Source organism: Mya arenaria, chromosome 17 (assembly GCF_026914265.1).
Source record: "Mya arenaria isolate MELC-2E11 chromosome 17, ASM2691426v1".
Taxonomy (NCBI): domain Eukaryota; kingdom Metazoa; phylum Mollusca; class Bivalvia; order Myida; family Myidae; genus Mya; species Mya arenaria.
In genome coordinates, this window is record NC_069138.1 from 8,001,539 (window position 1) to 8,022,178 (window position 20,640).

The following is a 20,640-nucleotide window of genomic DNA, read 5'->3' on the forward strand; positions in this document are numbered from 1 at the left end:
GATGAGAAAGAGAGAGGAGGCTACGGCAGCATGGGTTGAGATGAGAAAGAGAGAGAGGAGGCTACGGCAGCATGAGTTGAGATGAGAAAGAGAGAGGAGGCTACGGCAGCACGGGTTGAGATGAGAAAGAGAGAGGAGGCTACGGCAGCATGGGTTGAGATGAGAAAGAGAGAGAGGAGGCTACGGCAGCACGGGTTGAGATGAGAAAGAGAGAGGAGGCTACGGCAGCACGGATTGAGATGAGAAAGAGAGAGGAGGCTACGGCAGCACGGGTTGAGATGAGAAAGAGAGAGGAGGCTACGGCAGCATGGGTTGAGATGAGAAAGAGAGAGGAGGCTACGGCAGCACGGGTTGAGACGAGAAAGAGAGAGGAGGCTACGGCAGCACGGGTTGAGATGAGAAAGAGAGAGGAGGCTACGGCAGCACGGGTTGAGACGAGAAAGAGAGAGGAGGCTACGGCAGCACGGGTTGAGATGAGAAAGAGAGAGGAGGCTACGGCAGCATGGGTTGAGATGAGAAAGAGAGAGGAGGCTACGGCAGCACGGGTTGAGATGAGAAAGAGAGAGGAGGCTACGGCAGCACGGGTTGAGATGAGAAAGAGAGAGGAGGCTACGGCAGCATGGGTTGAGATGAGAAAGAGAGAGGAGGCTACGGCAGCATGGGTTGAGATGAGAAAGAGAGAGGAGGCTACGGCAGCACGGGTTGAGATGAGAAAGAGAGAGGAGGCTACGGCAGCATGGGTTGAGATGAGAAAGAGAGAGGAGGCTACGGCAGCACGGGTTGAGATGAGAAAGAGAGAGGAGGCTACGGCAGCACGTGTTGAGACGAGAAAGAGAGAGGAAATAGCAAAGGCTCCAAGGAAGAGGGCGAGGCAGGAGATGAGGGCAAGCACTGCAAGGAGTGACGCAGTTGATATTAATATTATTAGGGCATATGCGTATGAGTGTGCGGAGTGTGATGGCCATGGGAGTGTGAGCGATGAGGAGAATGGTGTGTTTTTGTATGGGTGTGATGTGTGCGATGTTTTCATAATTATTGTTTAAGTGTGAAAGAATTGTGTGGAGCGAATAAGTGTGTGTTGCAGCAGTGTGATTGGATGTTTGGACCCAAAACTTATGAAGAGTAAATTATAGTGTTCCAGTAGTTTTGCCTTTTGTTATTATTATGTGTTATACTGTCAAACAGTTCACACCGTAACAGCAACTTAACGCTATGAAAAAACTTATTTTACTGTTAATTGATTTTTTTTATTCTACTTGTTTACTCCATAAATATGTTGATTTATTCATTGGTAAAATGATTGATTGATTGACTGATTTATTAATTTTTTGATCGATTGATTGATAAATTGATTGATTGGATACATTTTATTAATTTTAAATAGTTTTAAATTAAAAACTTATTTAAATATAGTAATTCAAAATCTCCAAAAATAGATTGTTATAGCCTTACCCCCATCATAATGGTAAAGTCAAATCTAATACTCACAAATTATCGTAGGCCTCGCGGTAACGGGCTGAAATTGTAATCATATGATTGTTAAAAGGAATGTGAGTTCGAATCTCATCAGTTTTATACTAAATATTGAAATGACCCAATTTTCTTTTAAAGGGATAGTATTCTTGTTAAAATGGAACAACATGTTTAAAGGACTGTATGCTTGTAAATATGGTAATAAATTAGGGAAAATATGCTTGTTAATATGGACATTACTTAAATGAAATATGCTTGTAAACATGGAGATACCTTTAGGAAAAGATGCTTGTAAATACGGACCTTGTCATTAAGACTAAGTTAAGGAAAATATGCTTGTAATTATTGACATAATTCAAGAAAATATACTTGTAAAGATGGACACAGCGTACATGCTTGCAAATATGGACATACGTTTAGGAACATATGCTTGTAAATATGGACTCAACTTTTGGTAAAAATGCTTGTAGACAAAACGGAAATTATGCTTGTTAAAATGGACATAAATCAAGGCAAATATGCTTGCAAATATGTACATAACTTTATGAAGATATGCTTGTTAAGATTGACATAGATCAAGGTATATGCTTGCAAAGATTGACATAGTATACAGAAAATATGCTCGTAGATATGAACATAACTGAAGGAATCACTATTATCATCTAATATATGTTTATGAATATTTCCAATAAATAAAACATCTGTCGAACACATACAACTACTTGTTGTTGTTTTTAAGCAAGTATTTTGTTTTGGCGTTACGACCTGTTATCTTCAATAAACATTCTAACTCAGTTTAAACATATTTATTTACAACGATTGTGAAACAAGTTATTACAACATTATATTAATGACTCTCGTTGGCACGATTTTACGCGAGAGTGTGGTCTTTTGTTGTCATCTAATACAGTTTTAGGTGCTGACATTGTCAGAACAGTGGCCTGGAAGAATTTTGGATGGTTATATGTAGGTAGGGATCGAACCAATCGTGGGATCAACAATGCTTTTGTACGCTACTGTTTCTAATAATGTCAGCAAATCTAGCAGTATTAGAATTAAATGATAAATAAGATACCTCATCTTATTATAAGCAATACTTTCCAAAGATTTTTACCTATCAAGCTTGATTAAACATTCCTTTATATCAAACTACACCTCGCTTTACCATGCTGTTATCTCCATGTATATAATGCTGCTTACAATTTTGATATTTGAATGTTATGTATATGGCTATCCTATACTAAAAGTTGAAAGAAATAGCCATTTTACAGTGGTAGGTCAACTCGCGGAACCGTGCACTTGTGTATGGCCCGAACAGCCGGGGAAACTTGTTAATGCTTTTATTTAGTTAAGTGTTCAAATCCATCTTACTTTTTTGTAAATGTATGCATGAATATGATTAGGAAGAGCTTTTGAAAATACTGGCCTATATTTGTACATATTCTAAACTGTATGCTTTGATTTTAAGATCAAATTCTCATTGTTATGTTTTGATATGTTTGTTTGTTATTCATGTCGGAAAATAGTTCATTCAGCTGATGCTTCTTGTTAAAATATACCCGACTTTAATTAAAGATTCTTGTATCTTGTACTTCTTGAAATATGCGCTTAAATATGGACATAGGTTAAGGAATATAGGCTTAAATGCCTAGTTTAAGGAATGTTTGGCATGATAATCCCCTGCTGTGCATCTCCTGCACTGGTGTCACAGTAGGGGCCAATTTCCTGTGTATTTGTTATTGGCTCAGTCATTTAGCGTCCATTTCTATAATAAAAATACCAAAACTGCACAGCAGCATACTCAGATCTAAGATTGGGCGCAAGGCAATTATATTAAGATCAATACACAGAGGTTGTGTACTGTACACGGATTGGGGGGATCACTTATAGAAGGCTTAAACTTGGCCTTTAAACCAAAATGTTAATCGGTTATAGAATAACATTTGAATATCTTTCTTTAAGCATACGCACTTGTTTGGACAACAATAAGGTTTAAATAGTTTATAAAACAATTCACGACCGATATTTGCAATTAAGACACTCGATGATTGCTATCTCTTTGATTAAAATAGCGTCTAAAATACTTACTGCGTAGGTCTCGATGCAAATTGTGCTCATTGACCTTTTTGGGTTAAATATAATTTGATATTATTGTTGTTCGATCTAAAACGATGATATTGACTGTCGTCATTATAGTCGCCTTTGACCTAGCGCATAATCGAATGCGTATAAAATAACAGTTGCATAATGATTAATGATATGAGTTCATTATGATTAAGGCTAGGCAAGTGAAGTCTCTGTTTTTATGGCCGTATTTGCTTTATAATCAAAACCAATACAGTCGAACCCCGATGACTGGAACTCCTTGGGACTGGCGAAAATACCTCGAGCCTCGGAAAATTTGAGCCAAACGGTAAAACTTACGTTCAGCGGAAAAGATCGGACATTCAATTGCAGAGTCAACGAGGAATTCGAGCCAAGCGGGAAAACTTACGCTTAACGGAAAGAGATCGGTCCTTAACATTCAATTCGAGCCAACGGGGAATTCGAGCCAAGCGAGTTTGAGCCAACGGGGTTTGCTAATGATGACTAGAAGTACAAAGCACGAATGCTAGGAACGGATGATGATGATGATGATGGTGGTGGTGTTGTTGTTGTTGATTTTGTTGTTGTTGTTGTTGGAGGTGGTGGTGTTGGTTGTGGTGGTGGTGGTGATGCTGATGTTGTTGTTGTTGATGATGTTATATCCTCACCAAGGAACCCAAGTCGTATGTGAATTTTATGGAGTCTTCTCTCAAATCAAATGGTGCATTTTCATGTTATTATTTCATATCTTTTCTAATATTCAAAGGAAATATTGATTTTTTTTATTTCAGCTAGTAAAATATATTAAATTGTTAAATACAGGACCCGAAACATAAGTCGTTTCTTCTTTGGCGTGATCTTACAGATACAACCCTGGTGATGTGAAGTTTTGAGGTCTAAAGACTAATCAGTGATCTATTAAGTTTAAACATATTAATTTATTCAACATTTGTTACATTTCGAAATAAAAAAAAATACTATTTCGTACATAAGTGCTTAGAGTTTGTAAATATTTCTTTTCAAAAGTGAACAGTGAGGAAATGTGTTGAAATTGGAAATACGTTTTGAGTTTTGAAAGTAAATTTAACACTAACGACAGGATTTAAATTTGTTAAACGATCGAAAGACATCAATAAACTGGATATAATTAAATCAACCGTTAAAAACAAGTGATACAATTTATTCAAAAAAGTGACGTAGTGTACACGGATTACAAACATAGACTTATCTAGTATTTAATCAAACATAAACATTGAATAAGATGGCAACAGAAATGGAAACATTTTTGCTTTTGGGTTTTACTTTGCTCTACTGTTTTACGTCGTCAACGTCCACAATAACCCCACCAACAACTACAAATGCAACAACAGTAACATCGATGACAGTGCCAACGACAACTATAAATTCAACAACAATATCACCGATGACAGCGCCTATGACGACTGCAAATGGAACAACAATAACACCAATGACAGCGCCAATGACGACTGCAAATGGAACAACAATAACACCGATGACAGCGTCAATGACGACTGCAAATGGAACAACAATAACACCGATGACAGCGTCAATGACGACTGCAAATGGAACAACAATAACACCGATGACAGCGTCAATGACGACTGCAAATGGAACAACAATAACACCGATGACAGCGTCAATGACGACTGCAAATGGAACAACAATAACACCGATGACAGCGTCAATGACGACTGCAAATGGAACAACAATAACACCGATGACAGCGCCAATGACGACTGCAAATGGAACAACAATAACACCAATGACAGCGCCAATGACGACTGCAAATGGAACAACAATAACACCGATGACAGCGCCAATGACGACTGCAAATGGAACAACAATAACACCGATGACAGCGTCAATGACGACTGCAAATGGAACAACAATAACACCAATGACAGCGCCAATGACGACTGCAAATGGAACAACAATAACACCAATGACAGCGCCAATGACGACTGCAAATGGAACAACAATAACACCGATGACAGCGTCAATGACGACTGCAAATGGAACAACAATAACACCGATGACAGCGCCAATGACGACTGCAAATGGAACAACAATAACACCGATGACAGCGTCAATGACGACTGCAAATGGAACAACAACAACACCGATGACAGCGTCAATGACGACTGCAAATGGAACAACAATAACACCGATGACAGCGCCAATGACGACTGCAAATGGAACAACAATAACACCGATGACAGAGCCAATGACGACTGCAAATGGAACAACAAATACACCGATGACAGCGCCAATGACGACTATAAATTCAACAACAATTACACCGATGACAGCGCCTATGACGACTATAAATTCAACAACAATAACACCGATGACAGCGCCTATGACAACTATAAATTCAACAACAATAACACCGATGACAGCGCCAATGACATCTGCAAATGGAACAACAATAACACCAATGACAGCGCCTATGACGACTGCAAATGGAACAACAATATCACCGATTACAGCGCCAATGACGACTGCAAATGCAACAACAATATCACCGATGACAGCGCCAATGACGACGGACAATGCAACAACAATAACACCGATGACAGCGCCTATGACGACTGCAAATGCAACAACAATAACACCGATGACAGCGCCTATGACGACGGAAAATGCAACAACAATAACACCGATGACAGCGCCTATGACGACTGCAAATGGAACAACAATATCACCGATTACAGCGCCAATGACGACTGCAAATGCAACAACAATATCACCGATGACAGCGCCAATGACGACGGAAAATGCAACAACAATAACACCGATGACAGCGCCTATGACGACGGCAAATGCAACAACAATAACACCGATGACAGCACCTATGACAACTGCAAATGCAACAACAATTACACCAATGACAGCGCCAACGACAACTACAAATGCAACAACAATTACACCGATGACAGCGCCAACGACAACTACAAATGCAACAACAATTACACCGATGACAGCGCCAATGGCGAACGCTACCAATGCAACAACCGTAACACCGATGACAATGCCAACGACAAGTATAAATGCAACAACAATAACAGCGCCAACGACGAACGCTACAAATGTAACAACAATAACGCCGATGACAGCGCCAACGACAACTGCAAATGCAACAACAATAACACCGATGACAGCGCCAACGACGAACGCTACAAATGCAACAACAATAACACCCATAACAGCGCCAACGACAACCATAAATGCAAAAACAATAACACCGGTGACAGCGCCAACGACAACTATAAATGCAACAACAATAACAGCGCCAACGACGAACGCTACAAAGGCAACAACAATAACACCAATAGCAGCGCCAACGACAACTATAAATGCAACAACAATAACACCAATAACAGCGCCAATGACGAACACTACAAATGCAACAACAATAACACCGGTGACAGCGCCAACGACAACTATAAATGCAACAACAATAACAGCGCCAACGACGAACACTACAAATGTAACAACAATAACACCGATAACAGCGCCAACGACAACTATAAATGCAACAACAATAACACCAATAACAGCGCCAATGACGAACGCTACAAATGCAACAACAATAACACCGATGACAGCACCAACGACAACTATAAATGCAACAACAATAAAATCAATAACAGCGTCAACGACGAACGCTTCAAATGCAACAACAATAACACCGATGACAGCGCCAACGACAACAATAAATGCAACAACAATAACATCAATAACAGCGTCAACGACGAACGCTACAAATGCAACAACAATAACACCGGTGACAGCGCCAACGACAACAATAAATGCAACAACAATAACATCAATAACAGCGTCAACGACGAACGCTACAAATGCAACAACAATAACACCGATGGCAGCGCCAACGACGAACGCTTCAAATGCAACATCAACAACACCGATGACAGCGCCAATGACGAACGCTACAAATGCAACAACAATAACACCGATGACAGCGCCAACGACGAACGCTTCAAATGCAACATCAACAACAGCGCCAGACACGCTGCCAAAAAAAACGACCCAAGCTCCAACAATAACAACAACAGATTCTACGGATTCAAATACAACAACACAAACAACAACAGCCGCCTCGACAACAGGTTCATATAATTTTTATGTTTATCAATGTTTTCAAATAGTAATTTCAACAGGAAACGGAACTGGTCGTAAAGTACAAATTACCGTATATACTGTTCCCAAATGAACCAGGCCCAAATATCACGAAAATAATTAAGTCAAATCTCAAACTCAATCTCAGCTCATTTTATCACATAAAAGCATAGTATTATTCAAAATCTTTAAAAGTTTTTATACTCTTTTAAAATGAGTTTTCTCATAGAATATGTTATTAAAGGATTTTGACAATTTTTTCAAAGAAAACCTATTCTAGAGCAAAAATATACAGTTGAGCACCGCTATTCCGAACACCGTTTATCCGAAATAATCGCTATTTCGAAATTATTCTTCGGTCCCGATTTTATTCCTTCTTTGTTTAACTATTTTTTTTATCTATAATCCGAAATCGCTATTGTGAAAAGATCGCTATTTCGAAGTAAAAATGAAAGTCTCGATTTGGTATTTCACACCTATTTATCAATCTTTATTTCGAAGTCGATCAAGTCAAAGTTGTTCACACCAAACTGCGAATGCACTGTAACGCCGCATATCAGCGTCGCCGCATAAAAACACAATCAATGAAAGTATGACGTCCATGATGACCCTATATCAGTTATCTGAGTCCTCTTGTTTAAGTGCCCAAAACTAATGTTGTGTTGATTTTTTTGGAAACAATAAAATCTTCAAAAGTTTTACTATCGTTGCCCTGGTAACCAGAGATATACGCTGATGACCTAAACGCAAACAAATTTCACAATCGCACATATACCAGTGGTTCTTGACAAGGAAATAATTCTTAGCTCATCTGAGGAGAATTGTTGAGGATTGTTGGATTTTTGTTGTTTGTCCATCGTTAACAATTGACTTTTCTAGAAACGTTTGAAATGACGTTGAAAGTGCTCATTGACAAGGGTACATGCCCGTCAGTCTGACAAAAATGCTATAATAAATGTAACGTCATACGACGATTCAATTTTCTGATTGTCCCAAATGACGGTGTTGTGCTTTGTCGTAACATATATTCCCGCCTTTAGTCGTGCCAAACGTCATTTCAAACGTTTTCGCAGAAAGATCAATTGGTTTGGTTCACATTTAAACCGATCTTACTAAATCTTTGTCAGAATTCTCTAACAAACTAGTTCAAAGCTTGGTTAAGTGGACACAAAAACTTAGTCGATAAAAGGAATGTTTTATGGCTCAGGTAACGGTTTAAGAAAACTGCATAAAACATCGCTTTTGGTACTTAAATATAAAAATCTGCGATCTGATTTTTTGTCAGCAGTCTTATATAACAGGTTTCTATGGATTTTTGCAAAAAATGGCTCGTTCCAAGACAAAAAATATAAAAAGGTTGTTAAAACGTTCAATCTGTGAGAGTGCAACTAGTTGAGATTGAGTTTAAGAATTGACTTAAGTATTTTCGTGATATTGGGACCAGGCCTGAGCTGAAGATGCAAGAACCGGCAGAACTGCTATAACTTTTTAAAGTGATACCCATATTTAATATTAATACAGTCAAAACCCGTTGGTTCGAACTCGCATGGCTCGAACTCCTCATTGGCTCAAACTCGATGTAAAGGACCGATTTTTTTAAACTGAAGGTAAACGTTCCCGCTTGACTCGAATTTTCTGAGGCTCGAGGTATTTTTGCCGGTCCCTGGGAGTTCGAGCGAACGGGGTTTGACTGTACATTCACATGTATAACAAACATAAATTTTGAGTGATAAACCTCTAACTACGCACAATGTACTAAACACTGCATTTAAGGAAAATATTGATTGCTTATAACAAGATTGAATTTAATAGATATACATGGACATATTTACAGTGATCAACTATCGACTCATAAGGTAGAAATACCGTGTTTTCTTCACCTTTCAATTTAAACACGGTATTCTTCATAAGACCCATTGTTTTCGATATGTATTCATCCTTTCTGATGAATGAAAACAATTGTACAACATACGGTACTGCTTATTTTGGAGTAAAAATGTATCTTTAAGCAAAGTGTATGGGAAATGTTCATCCTATAATAAACTTCAAAGTTATAAAGCATATCCTTATTATTGTATGTATGTATGCATTTCTTTAGACCTTGGGTCAATGATAATCCGTGAAAGTGCAAGTACTTATTTCCAACGGGGTACTTTGTTTTTGCTGAAGGGACAGCACGCTGAAGAGACAGTGGTGGGATACAAGGAAGTCTGGGGGCGATACCCTAGCTCTTTTTCAAAGAGACCCCTTGATTTTTTTACGTGCTCGGTGTCAAGGCACCGATACACGGGATACAACCTTCCTGGGTTAAACCAGTACTGAGTATACCACTTTTCCAAGCACTACCCTTTAAATGCCAAGCGCCAGACAAGGGAGCTACTTGTACCAGCTTTTAACGTCTTTTGGTTTGACGCGGCCAGGGATCGAACCCACGACCTACCGCTCCGTGCGGACGCTTAACCACTAGGCAACGGAGACGACGAAATACTCGTATATTACCATCAACAATCAACATATTGATGAACAAGACTAAATGAATTTTAACGTTTTTATCATTGTAAAAATACTTCCTGTCTCTTCAGACCGCTCAATTGACGATACGGCGGAAGAGGAAGAAAAAAAGGCCGCGGATGCCCAAGCGACAAAGGCCGTCACTGCCGGAAGTGTGATTGCGGTTTCCATGGCCGGCACAGTCATGGGTGTTAGCATAGCTGCCGTTGTAGGCTCTCAGATTGGTGCGACCGCGGCCGTCCAGGCCGCAAGTATGATAGGTACACAAATTGCAACTCAAGTGGCCACGCAGGCAGGAACTCAAGCCGCCACGCAAATTGGAACTCAAGCCGCCACGCAGGCAGGAATTCAAGGAGCGACACAGGGAGCCCAAGTTGCTACCAACGTGACTGTTGTTGCCGTTGCCCCAGCTGCTGTTGTTATTTGAGATTGGTTATGCAATTAAAGGGACTGTACGCCAAATGATATAACTGCAAGAAAAAAAGAAAATTGTAAAAAAACAATGTATATAATTATATATCTTATTACGTATTTGAAAATGTACTGGGAAATGCTCATTAATTTAAATATAATGTTGGTATACGTGCCCGTACAATTCACGTGACTTTTAAATGTTAAATATACACACTATAAACTGGGAAATTATTATGCTATTTTAAACGGGTCAACTTAGCTTAGACAGCGACAAACTATTATTTTAATCATTTAAAGTATAATATATAATTATCGATCTCACACTAGCTCTTATTGACAATTAAATTAAGTCTTTGTTTGAAGACAAACTGTGTTTGCCGATTTTGGAGCCATCTAGTGTCTAGTCCCTTGAAAGCAGCACTCTCACAGATTGAACCTTTCGACAACATTTATTTTATTTTTTGTCTTGGATCGAGCCATTTTTTTGCGAAAAGGAACGAAAACTAGTTATATAAGACTTCTGACAAAAAAAAGATCGCAGAGTTTTACATTTAAGTTCAAAAAATGATGTTTTATGCGTTTTTTCTTAAATCGTTAGTAACGGAGTCGAACTCTGTTATCTCGATGTTCTGGTTATGTCGAACTCTTTTCGATATTTTTTTTTGTAAAGTTATACACATTTTGCATTTCGGCTATATCTAATGTTCGATATCTCGAAGTATTTCTCTAGGTCCCGACGACTTCGAAACAGCCAGTTTTTATTGACGTATGTACTTTTGGTGTAAATGAAAATGCGATCTTACACGAAAAAATCGACATAACCAATACATCGAGATTACATTGTTCGACATAACGAGTTTCACTTAAAGTTCACTGCCGGTACGGCCACATGTGAATTAGTGCTTTTGCTGGTCAATTGTCAGTAAAATATATTGCGATCTTACGACGAAATAAACAATTATGCTATGTATTGTTATGTAATTGGCATTTGGATATATGCCGATCAGATATTATAAATATAGGTATATTCCCATCAGTCTCAGACTAAAAGGTTACATGCAAGGGAGACACTATGGTTAAGCACTTGATATAAACACAAAAGAAACGGATAAATTTAATGCGTCATAATGCTCAACTCCCTTGACGTAAATGATCCAATCCACAAAATGATATGATTTATGATGAAGAATTTGTGGCCACGTGTTTCATTTATTTAAAACCCCATGTACAAAGGTTAAGGTTCTTTTATTCGGATGATTGATCGAGTACTCGAGTACTCGGTTAGACGGGTACTCGTTGCCATCCATAGTATATACAATTGTGAATATTTATAAATATTATGATAGCCGTATGGCTTATTGGTTTTGTAAATAAACATTATTCTTCTTTTATTAAATAATTATTTATTATTAGCCCTTAAACACAGCATTTGCTTCATCCAATAATACAAAGGACTTCTCTATAACAGTGCCAATATCTATATCATTAGCCGGCCCCGGCCGTAAAGTGATATAGATATAAAGCCCGCATTTTAAAGAATTTGATTGGCTAATAAAAAAGGGCCAAAAATTATATAGTTTCGCAGCTGGAAATTCGGAAACGGCTGCCATATTATTTTTAAGTCAGTATTAAAACGTTCGTCTTTGTTATATGTTAATATATTTTTTAATAAATATAGTGTTTAAATTTGAATCCGTGAAGTGCATGAATTTAGTTACTAGTATTTAATAAAACTGTCAATAAATAAGTGATTTGACATTGTCCCTGTTATTTGTCCTCGCAAACGGCCTCGTGCAAATACGACTGCCCTCAGACAAATAACAGGGCCAATATCATATCACTTATTTATTAACATATTATTATAGTCCTTGGTATTGGATTATATTGATTAATGCTAAATCACTTTCGTTGGCACGAAGTTGTTCAGAGTTTCTTCTTGTGTCATGCTGGAAAGCGGAGCGCCTGAAGATAAGCCACTCGTCAGGTTTGATGACCATGAACCAAATTGACATGCGCCCAGACCGGGAATAGAACCCTTGCTGGGTACTAACCACTGCGCTATCCACTGCGCTGACCATTACGTTGACCCCTGTGCTAACCAGTGCACTAACCACTGTGATGACCACTGTGCTAACCACTGCGCTGACCACTGCACTAACCACTGCGCTGACAACTGCGCTAATCACTGCGCTGACCACTGTGCAAACCACTGCGCTGACCACTGTGCTAGCCACTGCGCTGACCACTGTGCTAACCACTGCGCTGACCACTGCACTAACCACTGCGCTGACCACTGCACTAACAACTGCGCTGACCACTGTGCAAACCACTGCGCTGACCCCTGTGCTAACCACTGCGCTGACCACTGCACTAACCACTGTGCTGACCACTGCACTAACCACTGCGCTGACCACTGTGCAAACCACTGCGCTGACCACTGCACTAACCACTGCGCTGACCACTGTGCAAACCACTGCGCGGACCACTACGATAACCATTGCGCTTAAAACCATTGCGCTTACCACTGATCGAACAATTGCGATGACTACTGCGATGACCACTTTGCCGACCATTGCGCTAACCCCTTAGCTGACCACTCCGCTAACCACTGCACTTACCACTGCGCTGACCCCTGTGCTAACCACTGAGCTGGCCACTGTGCTGGCCACTGTACTGACCATCGCGCTGACCACTGCGCTAACAGGGTCGATTTAAACCTTGTTAAATCTTGTTTCTAGTAAGGCAATACTTGTTTTACATACATTTTTATTGACACATAATACTGATACGGTTATAACAATGTTGATAATGTTTTTACTTAAAACTACGTTATAACTGACAAATACAATATTTTAAAGGGACTTCTTTACTCTCGAACATCAAAATATTTAAGTCTTTTTGTAAAATGTCAAGAAAATTTAATGATAAAAAATCATCAACAGCTCAAAATAGAATAAAAAATTTTAATATGTAGCTTAATTTATGACAGAAAATGCTCTATTTTGAAGAAAAGCGTTAGTAACTCTATGGAAAATTTAATTTGATCATTTTGGGCTTGGATTTGTAAAAAGAAAATTCAAACAAGTTTCTGCCAGCTGCTGTGTGGAGTTAATTCATTAAAGTAAGCGAAATAATTGACTTTTAACCACAATTTCGAGTGAACAAATGTGTAAAAAATAACAACACCAATCAAAGCTTGATAACATAAAAACACAAATTAATATATAAAACAAACAAAAACAAAAACAATGAAAATTACAAGGGCAAGCCCAGTAGCTTGAAATGTAACAAATATAATATATAATAAGAATTCGGATCAAGGCCAAAACAAGTGACACATTGCAATAAAACTTCAATCAATACACAACTTTAGTCGAACCCCGTTGGCTCGAACTCGCTTGGCTCGATTACCTCTTTGGCTCAAAAATGATCTTAAGGACCGATCTTTTTAAACCGAATGAAATAAATCCCGCTTGGCTCGAACTCCCCGAGGCTCGAGGTATTTTCGCCGGTCCTTGGGAGTTCGAGCCAACCGGATTCGACTGTATAAATTATCGTTAGTGGTAAGTGTTCGGAGAACATCCCTTTATCACTGTCAGCGACACCTTTGACCGGCTCTGGAGTCCTAGAGATCAATTTATCAATTTAAATGATAAACAATAGAACTTATAAGGACAAGACCAGTTAGTTAATGCTACTTGTTTTGTCACTATAAGTTGATATCCAAGTTGATGTTTAAAAGCGTTATGCTCAAGGACCAAAATAGTATCTTACAATAGCGTCACAAGACAGAATATCTATTAGGGCATATTGCCACAATATTTACTAATACGCACGCTACTAATTGAATGGCATTCTTAACAACGTGGTTCATAACAATCACTACACGTACAACGCTCAATGGTTAGTGCACTGGTTAGCACAGGGGTCAACTTAATGGTCAGCGCAGTGGAAAATCAAATTATACAACTCGTGTTCTGCGCTCGTATCAAATAAATGACTCGGGAAGTGGGGGCAGTAGCGCTATAACATAAACATAACCATTTCCTTGGCATTAAACTGCATACAATTAAATGATTAATACATGCATGTTTCACAACAAAATGGTACAATGCAATTTATGGAACAATATTATAACAACGCTTAAACCAAAAATAATTCTGAATGCTATGTATTTTAATTCCATTTAAAGGCGCAATTATTAAAACCTTACAAAAAACTCTTAAGTGCCTACCCAACAAAGTAACTCTTTTAAATCTTAGATATGAAAAAGAAAAAAAAAGAAACAATATATTTTTGTCTTTAAGAAATTATGATTTCATTATGCATTGACAGTCGAAATTCGCTGGGTCGAACTCTTTTATCTCGATTGTCTGGTTATGTCGAACGTTTTCTATTTTTTCGGTTTTGTTTAACTCATTTTGTATTTCGGTTATATCGAATGTTCGTTATTTCGAAGTATTTCCCTACGACTTCGACATAGCAGGATTTGACAGTTTTACTATTTGAGAATAGTAAATGTTGACTTTTTCTCAATCGTAAAATATCATCATGTATGCATAATACTATTGAATAATTTTCACACTTCGATCTATTATACAAAATAAATTCCTTGCTCTTAATATCGTACAACAATCTCTTAAATTATCCCAAGGATAAATGTTTATCTAGTATGGCATTCAATTTTCGAAGCATGCCAGGTTAAGTGTTTTATGAAATAATCGAGAGTTCGATTAAATTATATTATAGAAACTTGGGCAAAATCAACTGCAGGCACATACAACAACAAACATAAACCAGAAATTAATACATTAGGCTGATTGTTAAGAACATTGTTAAAGTGAACAACGTTGTTAACGTCATCATTGTTAATTTTCAAATCGTTACTGCCAGGGGTGGTATTCAATTTTGGTCTTAACCAGATCTATGATTGGTGTAGCGTATCGGATTGCGTGTTATAAATAACAAACTAATACAGTGGATGAAGTCAATAATGAACGACGTTAATTAAGTTGTATATTGAATTCCACCCCTGTGGAAGTTTAATTGATACAATACAAATAATATGCTGTGTTTCTAACAAGATTTGAAACTACTGTTTGAGCTTGACTTGTTTATATTTAAATATGTGAGTACATCATCAACTAGTTCATGTTTAACAGTTAACAAAGATTTCGTTAATCACATTGTTAACTTAAACAAAGTTCTGAAAAATCAACCCATTGTTTATCATAGTTCATTTCTTGTACGATGTCTTAATGTCACCGCCAGGGGTCCACATCTGCGCCTGGTAATCACTGAATAACGCAAGGTTCTTCCAGGAGTAAGATCGTGGGTCTACGTAGTTGTCTCCCTTATACCATAGGCCTTTCTTGGCCCGGCTTGATCTAGTATCACGCTGCATGCGCTCGACGATATCCGGGATACGGTCAACCGGAAGTTTCTGCGGAGTGCTTTGGATTCCACGGAAAATGTTGTTGTATACATGACCTATATATAATGGAAAAAAAGATATGATGTAAGAAAATGATGTTTGTTTTTTTGCCTGAACTTCATTATTAAAAAGTTTTATTAAAACATTATTGAATAGAACCTGACAACGCATCTATCATTAAATCTGCACTCTCACAGATTGAACGTTTTGACAACTTTTTTATTTTATTTTTTTAGACTTTGAGTGATCCAATTTTGCATTATATAGTCTGGAAAATATCGATATAAGACTGCTGACAAAAATTAAGATCGCAGATTTTAATATTCAAGTTCAAAAATTGATGTTTTATGCATTTTCTTAAACAGTTAGTAACGGTTTAAGCCATCAAACATTAATTTTCGAACTGTTATATGAAAATTTAAGATCTGATATTTTGTCAGCAATCTTATATCATTGGTTTGCAAATATTTACGCAAACATTTGGTCTTTCCAAGACAAAAAGTAAACAAGTTGTTAAAATGATATATCTGTGAAAGTGCAGCTTTAAAGTTATGGAAAGCCCTGGGAAGGGAGGAAAACTATTTCTTCGTCGGATTATTTTTTTCAACAAAAGAGCTTAAATATGTTAGTATACAGACTGCTTAAAATGCAGAATGGTTTTGCCTAAAGATGTGAATATTAACGTTAACATCCAGTGAAATAATTTTCGCTAAAAAATAGCAAACTCTTGCGACAGTCAACAGTTTTAGCATGTTTGAGGCATACAATTATCCTCACCCAGGTATGAACTATTATACGTTTGTGGAATAAAAGTTTATTTTTGAAGTTTTTGATGGATGTCATTGGTGAAAACACAAACGATAACACTGCTTTGATGCACTTCTTTTCAAGATCGACTCATGACGTCATACACTGGATTGAATTATGGGAAATATATAAAGCTGCAGTTTCTTTCGATTTATCTACGATTATTGCATTTAGACACATCACGATATGTAGTTATCAGACAAAGAAACCTTCTGGCGACCTGTATCACGTCTCTTTTTGTATATAAACACCGGTCAAAACTTTTCAAAATATCTTAAAGCTGCACTCTCAAAGGGCAAATTTTTGCGTAAATGTCTGCAAACCAATGATAAAAGATTGCTAACAAAAGATCAGATCGTAGGTTTTCATATTTTTGTTCGAAAATTAATGTTTTATGGCTTAAACCGTTACTAACGGTTTAAGAAAAATGCATAAAACGTCAATTTTTGAGTTTTAATATAAAAATCTGCGATCTAATTTTTTGTCAGCAGTCTTATATTACTGGTTTACATGCATTTATGCAAAAATTGGATCGTTCCAAGACAAAAATTAAAAAGTTGACAAAACATTCAATCTGTGAGAGTGCAGCTTTAAGCTTTACAAGATTATATAGCTGATTTTACTAGGCCAAATTTCTGACTTAATCTTAACTAGCAATCAGTATGTCGTGATTATCATACAGATAATTTCCATTCAAAGTAAAATCTTTGGAACGTAAATTTTACACATTTTATACCGCAACAAGTATAGTACAGTAATAATAGTTTAATCAAGCTTCAAAGGATTTTCGAGAAATTGGGGCCAGTAGTAGTACTTCCAATAGATGCGTGTTTACGCAGCGAACAAGATGTGACAAGATGTGATACATGACGTCAAAAGGCGTCTTCTCAAAGTACCCACTAACATTTCTTACCTGTCTGTCCTGTGTTTGGTCGGCCTTCACCAAGTTTGTTTTGATTGGTTGAGGCCGAGTTAGATGGGCCAATCCGCGGGGCCGATGTACCAATAGCCGCCACTGACATGATCTCGTGATATTGTTGTTACAACTGGGGTCACGTGGTATTGCCGTTCGATACTCTGATGTTACAATATAAAACAAATTATATCAGTATTTTTTAGTCAACGTAAAATGTATTTGGATACGTTAATAAAGCAGTTCATTGACTATATTGACAACAACAGCGGTACCAACGACAGTAGTTGACTGATGAACGAGTTTGAGTCGTAATCTAGTATCATAGGTAGTAGTGGTAATGGTAGCGGTAATAGTGGCAGTGTTAGTGAACGCGGTGATGATGGTGGTGGTGTTGGTGGTAGTAGCAGTAGAAGTAATAGTAGCAACAGCAGCAGTAGTAGTAGTCGTAGTAGTAGCAATAGCAGTAGCAGTTGCAGTAGCAGTAGCAGTAGAAGTGGTGGTGGTGGTAGTAGTGGTGGTGGTTTGGGTGGTGGTGGTAGTGTTGGTGGTGGTTGTGGTGGTGATGGTGGATGTGGTGGTGGAGGTAGTCGTGGTAATGGTGGCAGGGGTGGTGTCGGTGTTGGTGGTGTTGGTGGTGTTATTGTTGGTGGTGGTGTAGGTGACGGTAGTGGTGGTGAAGGTGGCGGTGGTGTTGGTGGTGTTGGTGGTGTAGCTGGTGTTAGTGGTGGTGTTGGTGGTGATGATGGTGGTGGTTGTGGTAGCAGTGGTAGTGGTGGTTGTTGTTGTGGTGGTGGTGATGGTGGTGGTGGTGGTGGTGGTGGTAGTGGTGAAGATGGTGGTGGTGTAGGTGGTGGTAGTGTAGCAGGTGATGGTGTTGGAGATGGTTTTCGTGGTGGTAGTAGAAGGAGTAGTAATAGTAGCAGTTATAGAAGAAGTTGTTGTAGTACTAGTAGTAGTAGTAGTAGTAGTAGTAGTAGAAGTAGTAGTAGTAGTAGTAGTAGTAGTAGTAGTAGTAGTAGTAGTAGTAGTAGTAGAAGTGGTGGTGGTGGTGGTGGTGGTGGTGGTGGTGGTGGTGGTGGTGGTGGTAGTAGTAGTAGTAATAGTAGTAGTAGTAGTAGTAGTAGTAGTAGTAGTAGTAGTAGTAGTAGTAGTAGTAGTAGTAGTAGTAGTAGTAGTCGTCGTCGTCGTCGTCGTCGTCGTCGTCGTCGTCGTCGTAGTAGTAGTCGTTGAAGTAGTAGTAGTAGTAGTAATAGTAGTAGTAGTAGTAGTAGTAGTAGTAGTAGTAGGAGTGGTAGTGGTTGTGGTAGTGGTAGTGGTAGTAATAGTAGTAGTAGTAGTAGTAGTAGTAGTAGTAGTAGTAGTAGTAGTAGTAGTAGTAGTAGTAGTAGTAGTAGTAGTAGTAGTAGTAGTAGTAGTAGTAGTAGTAGTAGTAGTAGTAGTAGTAGTAGTAGTAGTAGTAGTAGTAGTAGTAGTAGTAGTATCAGCATTAGTAGTAGTAGCAGTAGCAGTAGCAGAAGTAGCAGCAGCAGTAGTAGTAGCAACAGCAGCAGCATCAGCAGTATTGTAATGGTAGTGATAGCGGTAATGGTAGAAATAGTTTTAATAGTGGTAAAGAAGCAATATAAATAGCAGTAGCGGTAGTAATGGCAGCAGCAACAGTTGCAGCAGTTGTAATAGCAGCAGCAGTTGCAGGAGATGTAAAAGTAGTAAAAGTAAAGAGAAGTCTTTGTTTTTAACGTAATATCATGGTAAATTGATGCTTGATGTGTTGTAGAGAAGATGCAGCAGTTTTAGTGAATAGGGTAAAAGTGAAACGTCAATAAAATAATAACTGTTTACAGCAGCAGTAGCAGCGGAAGCAGTAGCAGCAGCAGCAAAATTATAAGAGGTAGCAAGAGAATGCATATTACATTGATTCGATCACGTCTATATACAAAAGACTAGGCGAATGTAAATATTTGATTTTAAAGCTGATATAAAAACTTTATTTCAAGGATTGAATAGAAATTTGATATGTTATTATAACTTATAACACTGCTGAATGCTCAATTAAATGAATACGAATTAAGATCAATTTAAATAATATTTATTTTAAAACACTTACCTGAGAAATTTCAAATCAACTTAAATCCATTGATGAAGAAAAATCATTTGCAATAGTTTGTGGTATGTTAATTTTGTCTCTGCATTAAGCGATAAGATTTTTATCTTATGCTAACAAACGTTTTAAGCTGTGTTTTTATGCGTAACCGCGATTTCTCTAAATGCCTTCAAATATATCTTGTAATGTATTGTTTGTTTAACACCTCGTTTAAACGGATACCTTCAAACAATATAATACACTATTTAAAAAGCTCACAGAATGTCTTAAAGTGGTTTCAAGTTTCTGTTTAATACACTAAAACAATTCATAATAAATACCCGTTGAATAATCTATACGCTCCGTGGAATACGGATCATGTATATTTTGTCAATATTTTAAATGGATTAAAATCATTAAAGCAGTTAAGTCTATTCACTCCCGGGCGATTATCTAATGCGAGCGTTTCCACATGCAGAGAGGCGAAACAATGCAGTTGCATTTATCAATATTACTTTTACCATGCATTTAAAGACCTGGGCGGCTGCATTTATCAAGTGTTTAAAATAGAAGTTATATTCCTTTCTGTCAAAATGTTTTATGCCTCAAATACGTGTCGATATAATAACACTTGGCTTTGTTGCGTTTTAAATCTCGGCCTCAGCGGTTTCATTTATCATTTGAAATGAAACAAAGTGTCTAAAATAGAAGTTGTATAACTCATCTCTGTCAAAATGTTTATGCCTGAAATACGTGTCG

General features: G+C 37.9%; 2 protein-coding genes across 2 annotated transcripts; one reads left to right on the forward strand and one right to left on the reverse strand.

Annotated features, from left to right (window-relative positions):
• Nucleotides 1-200: 200 nt before the first annotated feature.
• LOC128224435 (putative uncharacterized protein DDB_G0282133) lies at nucleotides 201-10,451 on the forward strand. Its single transcript, XM_052934277.1, has 3 exons — nucleotides 201-990; nucleotides 4,820-7,709; nucleotides 10,302-10,451. Exons 1-3 carry the CDS (start codon nucleotides 201-203, stop codon nucleotides 10,312-10,314), a joined length of 3,693 nt encoding a protein of 1,230 aa, XP_052790237.1. The 3' UTR covers nucleotides 10,315-10,451.
• A 2,941-nt stretch (nucleotides 10,452-13,392) lies between these two features.
• Nucleotides 13,393-20,333, reverse strand: LOC128223067 (uncharacterized). Its single transcript, XM_052932303.1, has 3 exons — nucleotides 19,906-20,333; nucleotides 17,799-17,962; nucleotides 13,393-16,134 (listed from the first exon to the last, which is right to left on the reverse strand). The coding sequence occupies exons 2-3, from the start codon at nucleotides 17,905-17,907 to the stop codon at nucleotides 15,881-15,883; spliced, it is 363 nt and encodes a 120-aa protein (XP_052788263.1). The 5' UTR covers nucleotides 17,908-17,962; nucleotides 19,906-20,333; the 3' UTR covers nucleotides 13,393-15,880.
• Between the last annotated feature and the right edge of the window lie 307 nt (nucleotides 20,334-20,640).

What these genes read in the sequence shown, in the direction of transcription:
- LOC128223067 (XM_052932303.1), bottom strand. Translation starts at nt 17,907, where the DNA reads ATGTCAGTGGCGGCTATTGGTACATCGGCCCCGCGGATTGGCCCATCT. An exon ending in ACCAAACACAGGACAGACAG is followed by an intron (nt 16,135 to 17,798) that starts GTAAGAAATGTT and finishes CATTATATATAG; the next exon opens with GTCATGTATACAACAACATT.
- LOC128224435 (XM_052934277.1), top strand. Translation starts at nt 201, where the DNA reads ATGAGAAAGAGAGAGGAGGCTACGGCAGCACGGATTGAGATGAGAAAG. An exon ending in TGTGAGCGATGAGGAGAATG is followed by an intron (nt 991 to 4,819) that starts GTGTGTTTTTGT and finishes ACATTGAATAAG; the next exon opens with ATGGCAACAGAAATGGAAAC.